Source organism: Macrosteles quadrilineatus, unplaced genomic scaffold (genome assembly GCF_028750875.1).
Source record: "Macrosteles quadrilineatus isolate MER2022 unplaced genomic scaffold, UCM_ALF_1.0 Scaffold_9__3_contigs__length_116548681, whole genome shotgun sequence".
In the NCBI taxonomy this organism is placed as follows: Eukaryota; Metazoa; Arthropoda; class Insecta; order Hemiptera; family Cicadellidae; genus Macrosteles; species Macrosteles quadrilineatus.
In genome coordinates this window covers 16666321-16685985 of record NW_026542602.1, presented here as the reverse complement: position 1 = coordinate 16685985, position 19665 = coordinate 16666321, and the positions used below count along the sequence as shown (strand labels likewise).

The 19665-nt window shown below is 36.6% G+C and overlaps 1 protein-coding gene across 1 annotated transcript in view; it reads right to left on the bottom strand.

Annotated features, from left to right (window-relative positions):
- LOC129004091 (WD repeat-containing protein 35-like) overlaps window positions 1–19256 on the bottom strand; it is a 31284-nt gene extending 12028 nt beyond the window's left edge. The window contains exons 1-12 of the mRNA XM_054432484.1: window positions 19014–19256; window positions 16908–17019; window positions 14068–14234; window positions 13005–13107; window positions 12111–12271; window positions 9887–10070; window positions 9275–9420; window positions 7952–8170; window positions 5259–5394; window positions 3547–3675; window positions 3248–3339; window positions 299–316 (exon numbers count right to left, since the gene is read on the bottom strand). Of these exons, the coding sequence (XP_054288459.1) occupies window positions 299–316; window positions 3248–3339; window positions 3547–3675; window positions 5259–5394; window positions 7952–8170; window positions 9275–9420; window positions 9887–10070; window positions 12111–12271; window positions 13005–13107; window positions 14068–14234; window positions 16908–17019; window positions 19014–19037 (1491 nt within the window). The 5' untranslated portion in view covers window positions 19038–19256. The remainder of the gene's footprint in view (window positions 1–298; window positions 317–3247; window positions 3340–3546; window positions 3676–5258; window positions 5395–7951; window positions 8171–9274; window positions 9421–9886; window positions 10071–12110; window positions 12272–13004; window positions 13108–14067; window positions 14235–16907; window positions 17020–19013) is intronic.
- Window positions 19257–19665: the final 409 nt, after the last annotated feature.

Below are 19665 nucleotides of genomic sequence, written 5' to 3'. Positions count from 1 at the left end.
ACAATATATTGGGAATAATAGAATATTATGAGGAGTTACCTTAATTCTGTCTGAAAACAGCACTGGTGTTTGTAAATTGTTTGTTGTTGTAAATTACTAAAAGGCTATGTTGGTGTGTGAATTCAAACCACCTTCTCAGGCAATTTTTCTAAGATAATCTTAATTAATAGACATGGCTGAGTTGTCTTAACATTATTTACAGACATAGTGAGTTTAATTAGAGAAAGTTTAAAATCTTTGTTGCCAATCTAGTAAAAAGCGAGTATTTGTTAAAAAATGAATCTTGATGTACACTTACCTGAGTACTGATTGTAGGCTGAAACAAAATGGAATAAATTAAAATGAGAATAAAACAAATTAAAATAAAATATATATTTTGTCAGTTGTATCAGAGTTGATTGGAATCTCCCCTAATCAGGAAACTATGTTGTTAACAGGTAACCAGATTGTTTCCCTCTAGATGTTGAATTAGCCTTTTATGGTCAAAGATTTAAAAAGAAATAGTTGTTCTGTCCATGCCTCACCACAGGGACAGAACGCATAAAATATATATGGCGATTCTTTACCACCTCGTCCAGTGCAAACTGCTGGATGATTAAGCACTTGTTCAGAAGGTATGGGGTTTTAGTGAGTGGGAGAAAATTTTGCGCCGTTCCGGCCAAACCTCGCATGCGGGGTTGGTTTGGCAGATTGGCCACAACCTAAACCCCAACTCTCACTTGTTAGCTGCGGAGAGCTACCTTCTGCCACTGGGTGTTGGTCCACCTACAGAACCAAGTGAGGGGGGCCCTAGACTAAGGTGTAATGCGATCCGTGCCAAGAGTCTTGTGGCACTGGGGGCCTAATATTCAGTGTCTTAACGGAGCCTTCTGGGAACCAGGGGTAACCCAGTCGTACGCACCCCTTACCTCTCTAATCGGGTCACTGGGGAGGTGGACTTAAATACCCGGTATTCGTGAGAACAATGTAGACAATCTGACCCAAATGGAGGAGGAAGGTCTACTGAAATCTGACGATGACGACAAGCTCGCAGAAACCGGAAAGGAACGAAAAACGACTTTCCAGGGGCGAGTTGCAAAGAAGGAGGATAGCGGATGCTTAAGCCAAAGGCGAAAAGGTGCTATCCAGAAGTGAGAGGAGGCTGGTGTGGGCTGCCAAGCACCCTAACTCTGCTGCCTGCAAAGCCAGTTCCTCCGGGAACTAGGATGCTGGGAAAAAGCAGGGCAAGGGTGGTACCCCCAAAGCTGACTCTACTGAAGCCTCCAGGAAGAAAGGTGGAGGTTGTGCTGACGCAGCCACAAAGGATTGGCTGGTCAAGCAAGTTCAGGAGCTGAGTCCTTTCGGGGAAATCTCGCTACGGCTTGCCCCAGCCAGAGACCTTGTGAAAGCTGTGAAGGTATATTTATGTGCCCAGCCCTACAAGGTCTGCGTATGAGATCCCTTGGCCTATTGATGGGAGATCAAAGGGAAAAACAGGTCACCATAGTCAAAAGGCTCTCACGGTTCACCAAAGACCTGGGATTTGACGGAGAATGAGGATCTGTGAACGAGGGTGCACAATAAGCTGTTCTAGCTGCGATGCAATCCCATGGTAACTTGTAAGCCTGGCCCTCTATTAAAAAAAAAAGCACTTGTTCTTAATGTAAATTAACATTTGCTTGCAAAATCAATTAATTGCTGTTTTTTAAATATACAGGATGGCTGAAAAGTAACCTACATCCCCCCCCCTTAACTTTTTAACCTTTTGAGATATTTGAAATCTGTTTGCATCAACCTTCTTGGATATGAGGGGCTACAATAAATATCGTCAATTTTGAAAATTTTGCCCTTAGGGGTAGCGGGGGTAGGGGGTAGCTCAAAAATTTCAAATGACAACTATAGTCAAGTTTAGTATAATTTTACAGGTCTTGACAAAACCAAAATCGGCCCACTAATAACAAAATGGCGGACTAAAAAGTTTCAAATCCAAATAACCATGAGGATGGCTGAAAATTAACTAGCACCCCCTTTAACTTTTTAACTATTTAAGGTATTTGAAATCAGTTTGCAGCTACTTGTATGGATATGAAGGGCTACAATAATTACATGTAATTTTTAACTGCCATTTTATTAATAATGGCCCGATTTCTGTTTTATTTATGTTAATTGTAAATGTTTTGTCAAGACCTGTAAAATGATACCAAACTCGACTATAATTGATATTGGAAAATGTTAAGCTACCCCTAAGGACAAAATTTTTTAAATTGAACATAATTATTGTAGCTCTTCATATCCAAACAAGTTGCCATAAACCGATTTCAAATATCTCAAAAAGTTAAAAAGTTAAAAGGGGTGCAAGTTAATTTTCAGCCATCCTCATGGTTATTTGGATTTGAAATTTTTAGGGTGCCATTTCGTTATTAGTGGGCCGATTTTTGCTTTTCTTTATGTCAATTGTTAGGTTTTATCAAGACCTGTAAATTGATACCAAACTTGACTATACTTGTCATTTGAAATTTTTGAGCTACCCCCTACCCCCGCTAGCCCTAACGGCAAAGTTTTCAAAATTGACCATAATTATTGTAGCCCCTCATATCCAAGAAGGTTGCCGCAAACAGATTTCAAATATCTCAAATGATTGAAAAGTTAAGGGGGGGTGTAAGTTACTTTTCAGCCACCCTGTATAATACTGAACTAATAATAAGTAAACAATTTAAACAGAATTTAAAGGTTTGAACACTTATCTCACATTATATTATAAGAAAAATGTACTGTCACTTCTCTTGACGCAATAGAAATCTATGGTACCTAATGGTAGAATCAAAAGGTTAACTCAAGGAAAAGTAACCAAACATAGGCAAAGGAAAAGTAAAACAAAAAAAATTTACTTCTTATTGCACACCTAGAGCCTAATTAGAATCTCCATCCCAATTCATGAGTTCTTAGGGTTATTAGTTTTTTAGTTACAGTGATCAGTGAGTCAATGAATGGTATTTGACTTTTATAAGTACAGATATTTATCATGATGTGGGTCCATCTGATCTGTTTGTATCTTCCATATGTTTTCCAGTCCTGAAAAATGAGGAATAAAAGGAAATTTCAGGTAAAGGATTGCTAAAAACTCTAAACCACAAACATGGACACTTTTGTTCTACATAGACCTTATTCACACGCAGTATTGTTTTTCCTGTATTAATTACTTGTTTGTGCTCCATCAAACTTCTATCCAATTACTATTTTTCCAAATGTATCTAAGTTTAAGACATACTTGGAATGTGTGATCCAGATCTTGTATAACTTCCGCCACTCCGGACGGCGTGTCGTCAATGTGGTACAACCGCTCTTTGCGATGACGAGTTCCTGCCATGACAGAAAAATAAAACACGAGATAAACTCCATTGTACTTCTTTTATTTTACTCCAAATCATCTTTAAAAATCCTAGTATATATGTTCTTAATTTGTTTAGGAATAAATAATATCACCACCCCCTGAAACTTTTGAGTCTAATCTTAATTAATTACATGTTGACTATTTCAAAACGAGTAACTAACCTAACCTTACTGTACCTGCATTGCCTAGGGTAGAATGACTCTTGGGTGTGATGTAGTGCCACAGTAGGAAGTTGTCTCTTGAAGCAGCAAACACATGACTGGAGTTAATGGCTACAAAAAGGGGTTCCAACTCCATATACTTAGCTGGAACATAACGTATAATTACAACTTCAAACAGTGTGGCTAGCAAATATTCAGATTTGACTAAAAGTTCTCAGTTTGTTCTATGTTCATGTTTGGTGAAAAAAAGATATACTTAGCCCATTTTGCTACATTTTAACCCACAGGTTTAGAGAAAATGGGATGAAAATTAACTCAAGCAAGTAATAACAAAAACTCTGAAGGAAGACGACTGAGAGGAGGGTCAAAGCAAAAACAGAGCCAAGTGGTGACTGATACAAGGAGGATAGGTGCAACTGAAGTAGCTGCAGGACACCGAGAAGCTTTGTTGGAGCGACCTTTCTAATCAGGTCCTAGGAGTAAGAGAAGAGTAAGTAAATACTCAACAAAAAGAATGTAGTAGTGTTTTAGTTTATTTAGAGAATCCCAAATTATGCATTGAATTAAATTGAACATATTTATATTATTGATCGGAAGAGATAGGTTGTTGGAACAACCTTTAAAAGTAGTAGGAAAACCACTTAAGTTGGTTGAAAAATTTACATATTTAGGTACGGTGATTTCGAACGATGGAAGGATGGCGCAAGAGGTGACGGCAAGACTGGGGAAAAGTGCAGGATTTTACCAAAGTATTAGACATCTAGTCTGGGATAAGGATATACCAAAGAAAGCTAAAGTTACCATGTACAAAACATACTATATACTGATAGTTACCTATGGTGCTGAAGTTTGGAACATAACAGAGAGGGAATGGAGTAAGGTTCAGGCAGGGGAGATGAAGTTTATAAGAGGGATAAAAGTTAAACAAGATTAGACAGAATGAGAAATGAAGAACTGAGAAGAGGAATAATTAAAGAAAGTTTGAGAGAACGAGTAGAGAAGACGAGATTGAGATGGTTTGGCCACGTAAGAAGAATGGAGAATGAAAGAATCCCGAAAAGAATGAGTGAACTTCGAATGGAAGACCAAGAGGAAGACCCAGAAGAAGGTGGTTCGACGAGGTGAAAGGTGATGTGGAAGCAAGAGGAGTGCAATGGCAGTATGTGGAGGAAGTGGAATTGTGGAAGGACAGAAGAAGATGGAGAGGCCTAGCGGGAGAGGATATGTATGTATGTATTGATATTATTAAGACAAACTGTTCTTCATTGATCTTAATAAACCGGGCTAAAAAGTTATATTAACTGGTTTTGGATTCGAAAATACCAGTATGAATAAAACTTTCAGGGGTGCACTAAGTAATAGTCAAAATTTCTAAGAATAACTGATGGGTGAAATTTTAGGTCAATGAGTAGTTATCAGTATAGTAACCACTACACACATCTACATTTACTTAACAGTTGCAGGATTTCCACTGGAAATCAACTTTTTTATGATGTCAAAGATATTATAGGCGGAATTGATTGTACAGATTGTCCTTCTTTACACATGTGGAACAGATTTTTCTTTATTTTTTTTTTATGATGACACTAGAACATGAAAGAGCAGTTTCATATTTTTTTATTTTGTAAGTAATTCACATGTTAAGGGTTTGTGTTTCTTTTCAATGAATTTAGGATTAAGCTCGGATTTAAGCATATAATAATCAGTGATATATTTTTACCACTCACAGTCTACCGGCGTAGCTATGGCGTTGCACAGTATGAGGCCATATTGAGCGCTAGCATCCTCAGCTTTGATGGCCAAAACACAATGATCCTTACATGCAGCCACTCCTAACAGTGACTTCACAGCTTTACTATAGCACTGAAATCAATGTTAGAGAACAGTTCAGTTAATGTTTAAATGGAAAATTAAAATGAAAATACATTGTTTAGTCAACAATTCACTGCAGTGTTAACGCTTAAACCCATCAGAAACTTATTAGAATTATTTAAATGTGTATTAGAAGTTAAGGAAATTCTAATTGGCTGATTAGGATTGTTATGTACAAGGGTAGGGATCAGCTAGCTTACCTGGTTTATGAGTGTACCTAGGCTAATCTGGACTCTGTCTACCAGGTAAGCTAGCTGATACCTATCTATTAAATTGGTGTAAATACCTGCTTTGTAGTTATCCAATTGTTGCTAGTGTTGCAACTAGTTTCAACTTTCTACAAAGTCATCTTCAGGCGTCAAGTATGTCAAAAGGTGGTCACCCACCTTTTGATCCCTATCCTTGTACATAACAATCTTAATGTGTATTAGAATCTACAAATTAAAAAGGTGTTCAAATGTCATTGTATCTTAACATAAACATTCCAGTAACATGTCCAAAATGTTAAGCTTTTGTAGTTTTGTATATTGTCTAAGAAACATACTGGACAAAACTATAGTCAGCACCAAGGACATAATTATCAATAAGCTTTGGACATAATAAATCATAATTCATTTCTAGTATACATTTCATATCTAATAGTAATGAAACTGGCTGGGTAGCTGAGTGGTTATAGTGCTTGCCTAACCATCAATAAGTTGCAGGATCGATCCTGATAAAAGTCAGAAGCTTTTTGATAGTTTGAAACCGAACCACAACCCAGACACCAGCAGTGTGTTCAGTTGCATTTGAGGAAGATGTTCTTCGTAGATTTGAAGAAAACCCGATAATAATCAGCACACCGATTAAAAATAAACAACAAACAGGATTAGCCCATTTTAACAATGTATGGTTTTGAACAGCTGATCAGAGTAAATAAGCATAAAGCAGCTGATTGACGTGTATCACTAGCAGTGGTTTTACATAGTTAACAGTTGGTATTGACATGATCACATTTTTTTTTTATGAGCTTTCTCGCTTTCTCCCTTATTTATAAACTGATTTTCTTAATTTTGTGTATCATAAGATTTGTAATTAAATTTTCTTTAAAGAACATAACAGTAAAACAAAAATTGTTATAGGAAGTTTTTGAGATATTTACGTTTTAAATTTTTAATCAGCCGCCATTTTGAAAATAAACACTCTAGAAAAATAATTTGTGCACCTTAAATATTTCTTAAGGTAAAAAGGCCATATAGGCCCTACCAAATTTATTTTTACTTTCTCCCCCTATACCATAGTATATGGAGAAAGTATTGTTTTCGTCAAAATTTTCGAGTTTGAGTTTTGAGTGGATATATCCGTTTTGGGTCCCCCTGGACCCAAAAAAGTGGTTTTCAAAGTGATGTCTGTGTGTGTGTGTGTGTGTCTGTGTGTCCGTGTGTCTGTGTGTCTGTGTGTCTGGATGTGTACAGAGCTAGGGACTACACCTGTGGTCCGATTTCGATGAAATTTGGTATGTAGGTTCTAATCCATAGTATCTCCAGGCGTTTTTTTCATTTTTTTGAAATTTTGATTTTTAATGGGGATTTTCCCATAAAAACCCATAAAAAACTGGAAAAATCGGATTTTCTCAAAAATGGCCCGAACGATTTTGATAAAAATTTAGTATGTTGTAGCCCTTTAAATTCGAAATAAAATGGTACAAATCCCATATCTGTAAAAATTACGGTTCAAAAGTTATGGTCAAATATGTTATTTTCCCATAAAACCCCATAAAATAACGAAAAATAGGATTTTAGAAAAAATCCGGTTTTGATTTAACATTGTATGTTATAGTTCTTACAGTTTTTATAGTTTTTTATTTTTTAGAAATTTTTATTTTTAGTTGGAATTTTTCCATAAAACCCCATAAAATAACGGAAAAATATAATTTTCCCAAAAATGGCCCGAACGATTTTGATAAACATTTAGTATGTTATAGTCCTTTATATTTTGAACAAAATGGTACAAATCCCATTTCTGTAAAAATTACGGTTGTTGTAAATTATGTCATTTTCCCATAAAACCCCCATAAAATAACAGAAAATCGGATTTTCCCAAAAATTGCCCGAACGATTTTGATAAAAATTTAGCATGTTATAGTCCTTTAAATTCTTAACAAAACTGTACAAAACCCATTTGCGTATATTTACGCTCACCACTTACATATGATAAAGGTTTTTGACAAACTTATGGGAGAAAGTATGTGTCAGAATGCTGATACCGTTTATTTTTATAATAAGACATTCTTGAATTAAAAATGTTCTGAAGAAAAAAAATCTCGGCTATACAAGCCGACATTTTGAGTTTTTGAGATTTTGAATATGATATTTTGACTTGTCCATGGTCCAGGAATAATGCTTGAAAAAGTTGAGTTCCAGGACACCCTGTATAAATGCTCTCAAGCTAGTTGATTTTTAAATTCACTGACAAAGTAATGATGATTACAGTTCAGTTAAATTTATAAGCCTAAAGAATATAGAGTAATACTTTTACAACATGTGCCTTTTTCTCTACCACATGTTACCTCAGCATTGTTAGTGTTCCAGAATGTAAGGTGAACGCCGGGCCGGTCGTGGCGGTTGTATGAGTAGACCACAGTGTTAGAGAAGTAGCACCACTTGTAGCTCGGCCGGATGTTGGCGAAGTAGATGAATGAGTCTACAGCGAGTGCAACACGCAATGATGAACCCTCCCACACACAGCATGTCACTTCCCGTCCGGGGATCTTCAAGGTGCGGAGGTGCTGTGAAAATTTAAACTTACTATGTAGGTTTCTACTTAATCGTGTATACAATAGAATAGAGTAGTTGTATTTAAGTGAAACCGCAAGGTATTTGTAGTTAATATGCTGGTGCAAGGCTACAGATGGCTTAGTTTAGGTTAGGATATAGCTAGCTCTCCTTTAAAATGAACACGACTTTGTTAGAAACAATTATAAAGTATAAGAGAAGAGATTGATAAATTAATTTAGGCATTTCACTTTTAGAATGTGTATTCAATTGGCATAACCTTTTTTTGTGTACCAATTTGTCCCTGGACTTTTATTTCCCAGGAAAGCTAGCTGACCTTTATACCTTTTCAAAAATGCCTAATAAAGGATCCCAGTAAGTCTAATCTTTTTGGAGTTTCTTTAAAAACCTTGCTTTTCCTACAGTTACCTAACAATGTACATGTTCTGTCACTAATTTGAGAAAGCAAAGTGGCCAATTCGCTCATCAGTCTCACTCCAGATTTGCAACGTGAAGGCACGAAACAGTGAGCGTGTAACATGCAGACAAGGACGTATGCGCGCAAAATACGTTAGCAGCACTGGCTGTAAATAAGCTGGTCAGCTGTTGTACTGTAATGCTACTTTCACATTAAATGTCATATTAAAAGTTTACTTCTGTGTAAAAATAAATTATATTACGTTTCTTTACCAATTTATTTGTTTGGTAACTGTAGGAGAAATATAATGTGCAACTCGAGTGCAAAGTGCAATTGCCTCACTCGAGTGAGGCAATTGCTCACTTTGCTCACTATATAGTTGCACAAATAACTATAATTTTGCTATATTTTATCTACCGTATTGTGAAGTTAATAAATGAGATAGAAAGTAGGTAGATTAGAAAGTAAGTCAACAGATTAACACTGATGAGCAGACATGTCTCTGAGCTATTTTTTATCTCACCCGTGTTTGGTTTCCTCAGCCTATAGTTTTAATTTTTTGCCACTATCTACAAAATAGACAGCCTGTACGCCTAAGAAACCCCAATACAATCACACTTTTAGGATTCATGTAATCAAAGAAACCTCATATAAATTATAAAGTTTACATCCAGTGTAAGCTAACTAATACAGTACTTACCTCACCAAATGGTGTGAAAAATTGTACGACATTGCAAGATTTGGTTTCCCCAGTAAGGACCATTGATCCAGTAACTGCCAGAGCACTACCGTTGTGGTTCCACGAGCACCCAACAGCAGAGATACCAGTGTCAAGAATCACAGGACCTGTGAAAAACAGTGGAAAGAATTCATCATCTGAGAATACATTTACTATTGAGATCTTGATGGTTTATTAGTTGATTAATACCTATACAAATGTACGTATACCTTATCCGTACCTTATTATGTATGTAATACCTTATCTATGTCGAGAGTAAGGCTTAGTCTCATTTATAATAAAGATATCCATTGATATAACACTGAAATTAGCAAAGTTAGTTAACTAAGACTTTAAGAAACCATACCAATGTAGGTGTTAGACTCTTCAAACACCCTTCGAATAAGCTATCAACCTTTTGATAGGTTTACAAAAAATGTTCATGTTACACTATTCCTCACTATGCAATTTTATAGTATTAAAGAATTAAAGAGTATTATAGTTTTCTCCCCAAGTCTCATGCACTTTTAAGTTTTGTGTTCTTGGTAGGCCTACTATGTAAGGCCTATGTAACTAAGGTACTATGTAACTCACTGTCGTCATTCTCAGATCTCATGATCTGAAGGTGACCTGAGTGGTAACAGATGACCAGACAGGGACAGTCCTCGTCCACATATCCGTTGTGTCCGTCGTACCAGGCCATCCCCACCACTGTAGCTGACTTCACCCACACTTGACCTGTCCCTGTGTTGCCCAGGCATTGGATGTTCACTTTCATCTGTCGGCAATGAAAAGAAAATATATTACTAGGCCTATCTCATTAGGTGAATTTTGACGCTAATAAATATTGAAGATTACTATAAACACAAATAACAACTGTTTAATAAACTAGGTAGCATTGGCAGAGGCATCCACCAAATTGAGCAGAGTAATCAGGGTTCATATTATATTGTTATTGACCTTGTCCATCGAGCTTCATAATTATTTTTACCTTCAATTTTAAGTGAAGACAATTTTTTTTTGTGAGGAGATAAATATTGAGGTAATTAGATTGGCTACACATTGTTTTGTAGTGAAGGGGGGTAAAAAAACACGTCTTAGATATCATTTCAGACCTTTCTGTAGACCTGCATTCAGCCTACATTATCAGTTTAAAACTAAAACCCCTGGGTTGGTCATCAACTTTTTCTCAAACAGGGCAGTACAGTTCCAGCTAGTGATAACCTACAAATCAACCCTAACAGTTTCGGGTTCTACTATTTTGGCTACCGATAAATGCATAAGAGGATTTCATGTGGTGGTGATAATATAAGTGAAAACACAAAATATAAAACATTCTCTTGAATCTGAGACCTTCATAACTACTAAAACATAATTAACCACCCAACTATCTTAATATACTCTGTAAAATAATTTAACATGTTTTTTACAACATAAAATTTATAGATTGACTTAAATGAATTCTAATTTGACTTTATTTTGATTTTGATGAATGTTAACATTTTAAAATTTAAAAAATTTACAAAAGTTAAATCCAGCGTTTAAACCATAACCCATGTGTTACACGTTAATAATTTGTACAATTTATCGGAAAGTGATTGAAGGCAAAATTAAAGCCGCTGAGTTTTGGCTAAAATTGTTGTGCTTCCTAGTGGTCCTTGTTGATCTTAATAAGATCGAAATATTTGCTACGTATCGGCATTTCAATCATATCATAAAATCCTAATTATTCAAGGTGTGTGGATGATATGTAAACTTTGTTAACGTGTATGGTTTTCATTCAAATTAACTCATACCTTTTTTTATGAAAGCTAAATTGAGTTTTTTTTCTCAAGTAAGCCTATCACATTAAAAAGACACAATATCAACTAAGACACAATTTTTTAAAGCTGTATGTATTAACTTACCATGTAAACACGTAAACTTTGTTCGCACTAAAACATGTGGTTCTGTTCCTTTAAGACCCCACAAGATTCATATTCTAAAACCAATTCATCGCTAATATGCGGGCTACTAAAAACATTCCATAAGCTTTTCCCAAGTAAGATTAGAAATTTTCAAACACAACTTTAACTGTTAATTTAGTTGGATGGACCGAAAGCAAACATGTTTGTTTTATTATTCAAAATGGAACAACTGTATCAATAAACGTCCAAACGAGATGTTAAGGCTATTAGTATATGATTCAAGCTAGTGTAGTCATTTTGATCATATTTATGATCCATATCGTTTATGTTCTAAAATCTGTTCAATAATTTTATCAGCTATTTCTTGATCTACTGCATTCAAAAGTCAACAGCTGATCTTATGCCTTTGTTTGTGTGTCAAATACTGCTTCCATAAGGATTACATTGAAACTTTGAGACCCCGTGGGGCGGATTCCTGAGAGATTTTTTTAACCCCAAATAGATTTTGGCACTCGCCGATTTGGCCTTTATCACCATGCAAAATTTGAAAACGATTGCTTCAGCCGTCTAGGAGGAGTTTGCGTAATACGGAACGCATAAGAGTCGACGTATAAGAACTGCTCCGCTCAATAATTACTTCTTCCCCTTCGTAGTTTTCATGCATACAAATCTATTTTTGTTGTAATACCAGTTGTAGGCTTACTGTACAGGCATTGGCAAAATAATATTGGTACAGATAAAGTTTAAGGTCCACAGTAACAGATGACATGTTTAATGTTTATGAAAATTGTTTTATAACAATAAATCGTGGCAATGATGGCATACACCTGAATTTCCAGATTATTCGACTTGAAAAATTTGCAATTGAAGCTCAACAATCAGTTAACCAGAGATATGATCTTTACTCTTACACCAAAGTTTCCCTGATTGTCGTAAGCATGGACCTCCCCATCCCGTAAACTGAAAAGCAGTAGTTTTCCGTCCGGCGACCACTGAACACCTGTCAATGCTGTACCTTTCAGCTCCTTGCCCCAGATACGGTTTCCATCCACAGAACCGACAATCACAGCACCTGCAACCAATTAATGCTTAAATATTATTACCTCAAAGCTTATTATAGGAAATAAGACTTAACAGTTTCAGTAGCGGGCATCACACTCCTCTGTATGTAGAGTCTCCAGACAACTGGGAGTGAGTGTGTAAACAGGTTCAGTAGCGGGCATCACACTCCTCTGTATGTAGAGTCTCCAGACACCGGGAGTGAGTGTGTAAACAGGTTCAGTACCGGCCATTACACTCCTCTGTATGTAGAGTCTCCAGACACCTGGGAGTGAGTGTGTAAACAGGTTCAGTACCGGCCATTACACTCCTCTGTATGTAGAGTCTCCAGACACCTGGGAGTGAGTGTGTAAACAGGTTCAGTACCGGCCATTACACTCCTCTGTATGTAGAGTCTCCAGACACCCGGGAGTGAGTGTGTAAACAGGTTCAGTACCGGCCATTACACTCCTCTGTATGTAGAGTCTCCAGACACCTGGGAGTGAGTGTGTAAACAGGTTCAGTACCGGCCATTACACTCCTCTGTATGTAGAGTCTCCAGACACCTGGGAGTGAGTGTGTAAACAGGTTCAGTACCGGCCATTACACTCCTCTGTATGTAGAGTCTCCAGACACCGGGAGTGAGTGTGTTAAAATGGGTCATTGATAAATGTGTGTATGGTTCACATAAACCTTTCTGCTAGGTTTTGAACGATATTAATAGGTTTTGGTATCTTAAAAAGAATAAACATTAAATTCAATACTACCATCTTCATATACAATGCAGATTTTCTGACCATCAGAATTCCAAGCCATCCCTTTGACAACAGACTTGTTACGATTGTTGATCATTTCTTCATACCATGAACCCTAAAAATAAAATAGCATTTAAAACATAGTCTACAAATTATATACACTGTAGCAATAAGTTAATAAAATCTAAGAAATGCCACCTCCAAAAAAAGTTGATAAAAAGGAATAGAGAGATGATAACCTTAAGCATAGTAGCCAGAGGATATTCAGTTTTACTAAACCTAACAAAAATTGTAAAATAAACGGTATCAGCATTCTGACACATACTTTCTCCCAAAAGCTTGTCAGTCAACAACCTTTATCATGGGTAAGAGTAAATATGATATTTTATAGTTAAAAATCACAAAAGTTGCAATAACTTTTGAGCCATAATTGTTACAGCAATGGGGTGTTGTACAATTTTTTTAGAATTATAAGAACGTATACCAGAAGTATTCAATATATTTGAAGTTTGAAAATGGACTTATGTCCGAAACATGTCACTTCTTTTAAAAATATAATAGCCTATTCAGGGTGCTCAGTTGTACTTATTTACTAAAATAATTTAAGAACCATAACATAATAATTTTGATCAAAGCCAGCTTTTCTCCAAAAATGAGATTTCTTTGTTATTTTATGACTTTTTATGGGAAAATAACATAGTTAACAATAACTTTTGAACCGTAATTTTTACGGAAATAAAAAACCATGCTGTTTGTCAAATTGTACCATTCTGTTCAGAATTCATACTAGTCCAGGATAAGGACTATAACATACTCAATTTTTAATAAAATCGTAAGGGCCATTTTTGAGAAAATCCTATTTTTCCGTTATTTTATGGGGTTTTATGGGAAAATCCCCATTAAAAATCAAAATTTCAAAAAAGTAAAAAAAAACTCTCCATATATTGAGAAAGTAAAAAGGATACAGTATTAGATTAATGAATTTTACATATATACAGCATACATTTCTTAGTTTTAAATGAACCCTAATTATTTATGGAGCCTCATTCCCCAACAAAATCTGTAAAACACTAACCTTATACAACATCCAAACAATAATGAGCCCACTCTGATCACTTGTTGTCAACTTCTGATGATTCTCATTCCATGTTATCACTTGAACCTTTCCAGAGTGTCCCTCCAGAGTCTGATTCATAGAGAGGTTAGCTGGTGCTGCCAAACCCTTTACTTTCCCATCTTTGCCTAAAGAATAGACAGAGAAGCTAGTCTGTAACATTTTAACATAGCTGGGCAAGGTCTTTATACACTAATTCCATATCTCAGTCAGATTTTTTAGTAAATCGAAACATAATTAACAAAACCGGATTTATTGAACTCATAATTCAGGCTCAACTAAAAAAGTAAACAAAACATAATAATATAAACAGTCATCTAACAGATGTTATAATAAACACATATGGGATTATTTCTTGATACATAACACTCTTCCCCCGTCAGGTAGTCCTTGAGATAAGCCGGTGGTCGACAGATCCGAACGGGTCGAGGATTCATTGAGGTGTTTTGGGAGTTTGATCTTAAGACATGTTTCCCAACAGGTTGTGAACTCATGCTCACAGGGTCTTGAATAAAACCAGAAATGTTGGGACCAGCTAAACCAGAAACTTTTCTTGATGAGGGTTAATTAATTGATGGTCCTTGTCTATACCACTAAAGGAATTGCAAGATTGTTGCAGCACTGATGGTCACATTGGTTGTACGTCTGGTGTTCTCATCAGAATAGGATTCTGGAGGAGTGGGTGGAACGGTGGGTTAACTGGAGATTCAGGATTATCCAAGGGTGAGTTAGGAGATGCTTTTGATATTTCTGAGCGGGGTCTCAATTGGTCAACATGACGTCGTATTTCAATGCCTTCTTTTGTTATCAAATGGTAGTTCAGCGGTCCGGTTATACTAGCGACTTTGGCAGGAATCCACTTTGGTCCTCGCTGATTTAGCTTTTTTGCAAATACGGAATCATTTTCTTTAAATTTCCTCGGAGGTGACTGTTGGTAATCGTGAAGCACTCTATCTAAGATTTTTTCTTCTTTGTTATTTGAAGAATAATCAAGGTGAACTCTGCCTAAGATGTTTCTAATACGCCTACCGAACAGCAGTTCACATGGTGACATATTAGTCGAACAATTTGCCGTTACATGAGATGATATTAGGAACTGAGCCAACTATTAGATGATGGATGGTATAGTGCAACTACGACGTGGCGGATGCCATTGCTTTTATTAAACGATCTAAATTCTTGTGAAGTGAAAGCCGACTCCTTATCAGATACCATTGTGTCTGGAAAACCATGTGCTGCTAAAAGCTTCTGAGAACCTTTATAGTCGCCAAAACCACTTCTAACCATTTGCTGAAAGAATCAACAACAATCAAAAACAACTTGTTTTGGAAGGGCCCAGCGAAATCTATGTGGAGACGAGACCAGGGTTGTTTAGTTTTCTCCCAGGGAAGAACTGTTGCTCTTGGAGGGTTGTGACGACTTTGTTGACATGCTTCACCAAGTTTTCTATGTCTTGATCAAGTTTTGGCCACCAGAAATAGCTTCGGGCCAACGCCTTGGTTCAAACAATGCCGTCATGTCCCATGTGTAGAAGCTTCAGAGCTTGTTGCCTGAGAGTGGATGGAATGATCACCCTAGTTCCCCAAAGTAAACATTGTCTGCATTGAAAATTTGAGTTTTGACGAGAAATGAAAGGGGTTTGGCTGAGATCTGAGTTATGAGTTGGCCAACCACGTTGAGCCAATTCAAATTATCTTTATTTATAGCATGTACAAAACTTACAATAAATAGTGTAAAGCTTATAGTTACTATGTACAAATACTTAAACTAAACAAAAAATATAGAAAATAAAACTATCTATAGCTGTATACATTCATAAACAGTTCATCTATAGAGTAGATGGGTCTTTCTATCAAAGATTCGTTGAGTTCACGTCTAAACTTTTTTATCATCATTTATAACTTTTAATTCTTTTGGTATAATCTTTAAAAACATTACACCGGCATATGAGGGCTTATTTTTATAAAATTCTAGGTGTTGTGTTTTGGTAGAACTATATTATTTTTGTTTCTAGTGTTGTATTTATGGGTTTCACAATGTAATTTACATTTATCCTGGTTATTTTTTACATGTACGACACAGTTAATAGTTTCAAATTGACAAAATGTTGCTTTACATACTCATTATAATCTAGATTTAACAATATTATTGCTTTTTTCTGTAAAACAGTAAGGGAAGTGCCCCCTACAATGCTATTCCATTTGATATATGTGATTGGATATAGGAATTAAAAACTATTGTTAATGTTAATAGGTAACTTAAATAAAACATTCTTTTTAAGGCGAAGATTCCGGAATTTACCTAATGTAGGCTACAATGCTTTGCACATGATGGTCCCACCATCATCTCCACATTCATCAATATGGATGCCAAAAAATTGTTTACAATAAGGCTAATTTGATTTATTTTTTTGTTGTCAATGAAAATATGAGGGCTACACTTATTTTTTTCTGTTTTGTGTTGAATGAAATAAAATTAGTTTTTTGTAAATTTAATATTAATCGGTTGTTAAGTAAAAATTCTTGGATTTGTGATAATTCTATATGATCTGCTAGGCCTACTTCCAGTTCAATCTGACATTTAGTAGATACAATAAGATTTGATTAGAATCGTCAGCATACTGTACGAGTTTAGTATTATATATTTCATTGTTACATAGACATTTTGGCATATTCTTAACATAGCAAAAAAAACAAAAGGTCCAAGAATTTACCATTTACAACTAACTGTCTAGTTTGATACTAATTTGTTGTTCATCAAACTATAATAGGTATCCATTGGCAGTGGCTAAACGAGTTTACCTGGATCTAGTTTGAGGACTTTGAGTAAACCATCATCACCACCAACCCCAATCCATCCTTGCTCGCTACTCCAGGCCAAACAGTTAATTTTTGTGTTGTTTGGAATAGCAATCTGAAAGAAAGCCTGGTTAAATACTTAGGAAAAAGAATTTTTAAGACAAATAAATAAAAGGTTAAAATACCTGATTGTCACCTTGTGGTCCAAAGTATTGTCCTAGTGGATTACAGGATTATGTACATTTCGGCGCGAGCGCCATCCTCGGATAGGGGTAAAGAACATGTTTAAAGAACAAAACTGCCAATTTCAGAGGATAGTGCAACTGTTTACAGGTTGGGAGTTGTGTTGATTGTTTTTATAACAAGTAAACTTTTTCGCAACTAATCCTTTTTTTACTTGACTGAAAATACACATTTTCTTCTCGGCATTAGTAGGGCCTAGGAACTTGGTGGTCTGGGTGGTGGTGAGCTGAGACAGAGACAGCTTGGTTAATTTTGCCAACAGTCTTAAGCTTTAAACACAAATTTGATCCAAAAAGGAAACAAAACTTCTAAATATAAGATATCATTACAGTGTCACAATATTTTAATATAGGTAAGTTAGTTTCCAATTCCATTCTCATCCTAGGCGATTGATGATTAGAGCGAATTACTAATACTAGGCCTACTATGCATTCAGGAATAATTTTATTCATTTATTTATTTGTCTAAATCCCGGTCATTTTAAGGTTTTGCCGGAAATCCCCCCGGACGTTTTTTATGTAGGTACCCATAAAGAGGAAGTGTCCGGGGAAATGGGGACATCTGGGATCCCTATCCTTGGATCCGTATTAGAACTAGTGACTAAACTTCCCTGAAGAGGTGCATAAGAAGTTCACAACACAAAAACACATAAACACTGGTCGGCCGTTATTTAACATAGTTTATACTTTTATGCTACTCGTGCACGGGCAGGATGTGGAGGCGCGCCAGACGTGTGTCGAGACTCGACTGATTTTTTAAGACCTTTCGAAGACGTCCATGTCACTATGGTATGCCAATTCAATTTGAACGGATGGTGTGAAGGCTGAATAGTCATTGAGGAGGCAAACAGTGCCGTTCAGGGTACCTACGGCCCTAGGCCAAATTAGGTCTACTCGAGCGGCCCCCACCCATATGCCCCCATATTCCTGGCGATTGCAGGAAAAAAAATCATGAACATCCCCCATAGGCAATCACGGAGACATCACCATCTCCAGTGGGCCGCAATCACCAGGACATTATCATTGACACACGCCATTGAGGCAAAATCAAGAACATCTCCCGTGAACCGCAACCACTGGGACATCATCATTGTCACCTGCAATCACAGCAAATTGATAAAAAAAAATGTTTATCGTCAATCCTTTGCAGCTCCCTTTTACTTGCGACTCTAGGCCACGGCCTAGTGGTAAATCCGGCCCTGGAGGCAAACATGTCTATAGGTACTGGTGCGCCTATCAGCACCAGATTCATTGTCAGTATAAAACTACAATTGTTTAGTTAAAATTTAAATCCCCTGTGCTAACGGGTCAGGTTTTCAGTGAAAAAAATTCCGAGCTATTGGGAGCGAGCCGTTATGATAAATGCCGAGGGGGTGAAGGCCTTGGACTTGGCCAGTAGGCTACAGCCAATAGCAAAGGGTTAAAATCGTATAGGCCTACATCATATTCTGTAAATATTGTCTATTTTATACAAAATAAAATATACTCTATTTTGATTTGATCCAAACCGATAATGCATCGCAGGTTCTCTAGGGAACTGTAGGCCTACTCTTCTAATGAGTGTAGGACCTAAAGCAAAGTGCAGCCTAGGGGGCACACTTCGGCAGCTGGGGTGCAGTTCGGCGGCTGCACTTTACTTTAGGTCCTACACTCATTCAAATGAAAATATCGATTGATATATTGATTATTCGATAAGTTATATCCTTTGGTTAGTTAGGTAAGGTTAACCAAACCTAACTAACCAAACGATATATCAAATGAAACAATCGAATAATCGATATTTTCATTCGAATTAGTGTAGGACCCAAAGTAAAGTGCAGCCCTAATAATTAGGCCTACTACAAGGGAAAAATTAAGAAATGCCTACCTTTTTGCTGAGGTAAATGAACATGATGATGGGGTTTTCTTTTCTTAGGTAGGCTACCAAACAATTAGGCCTACGTTGGGAGATTTTTATTTTGTAACTTATGCCAGCATGTAAATTAGACTCCTGATTTAACTGATTGATCAATAAACTCTCATTAATTCTGAGGTTAATTTTCTTAACATATCATAATCACTAATTTTCACTACTGCATTTAGATATAGTCGATTTGTTAGTGTTACTGTCTCCTCACTGCACTGGCACTGCTTGTTGTTATTTACATCACGCCGACGCCACCGTCGTCACCCCGGCAACCGGCAACGGCAAAAGGAACAGTGGAACAGTGGAACAGTGGTGGTCAGGAATGAATAGCGTTGTGACAGTGGTTGTGACTTGCGAGCGAGCAAGCGAGAATGAATGGCCCTACCGGTCGCGTTCCGGACAGGCTTACGGGAGCCATCCATGACGTCATATTGATGGTCCGTAGATCTATGACGTCATAAGTTTTACTTAATTATAAAATTAAGAAAAACTAGTGTACCTGTTGCTCGAATTCGAGCAATTGCGAAGCATTACAGGCGTTATTTTAAAATAATTTCCGATAACTTTATAAGAGTAAACTCAAAGATTATGGAAATACTCAAGATGTACACAA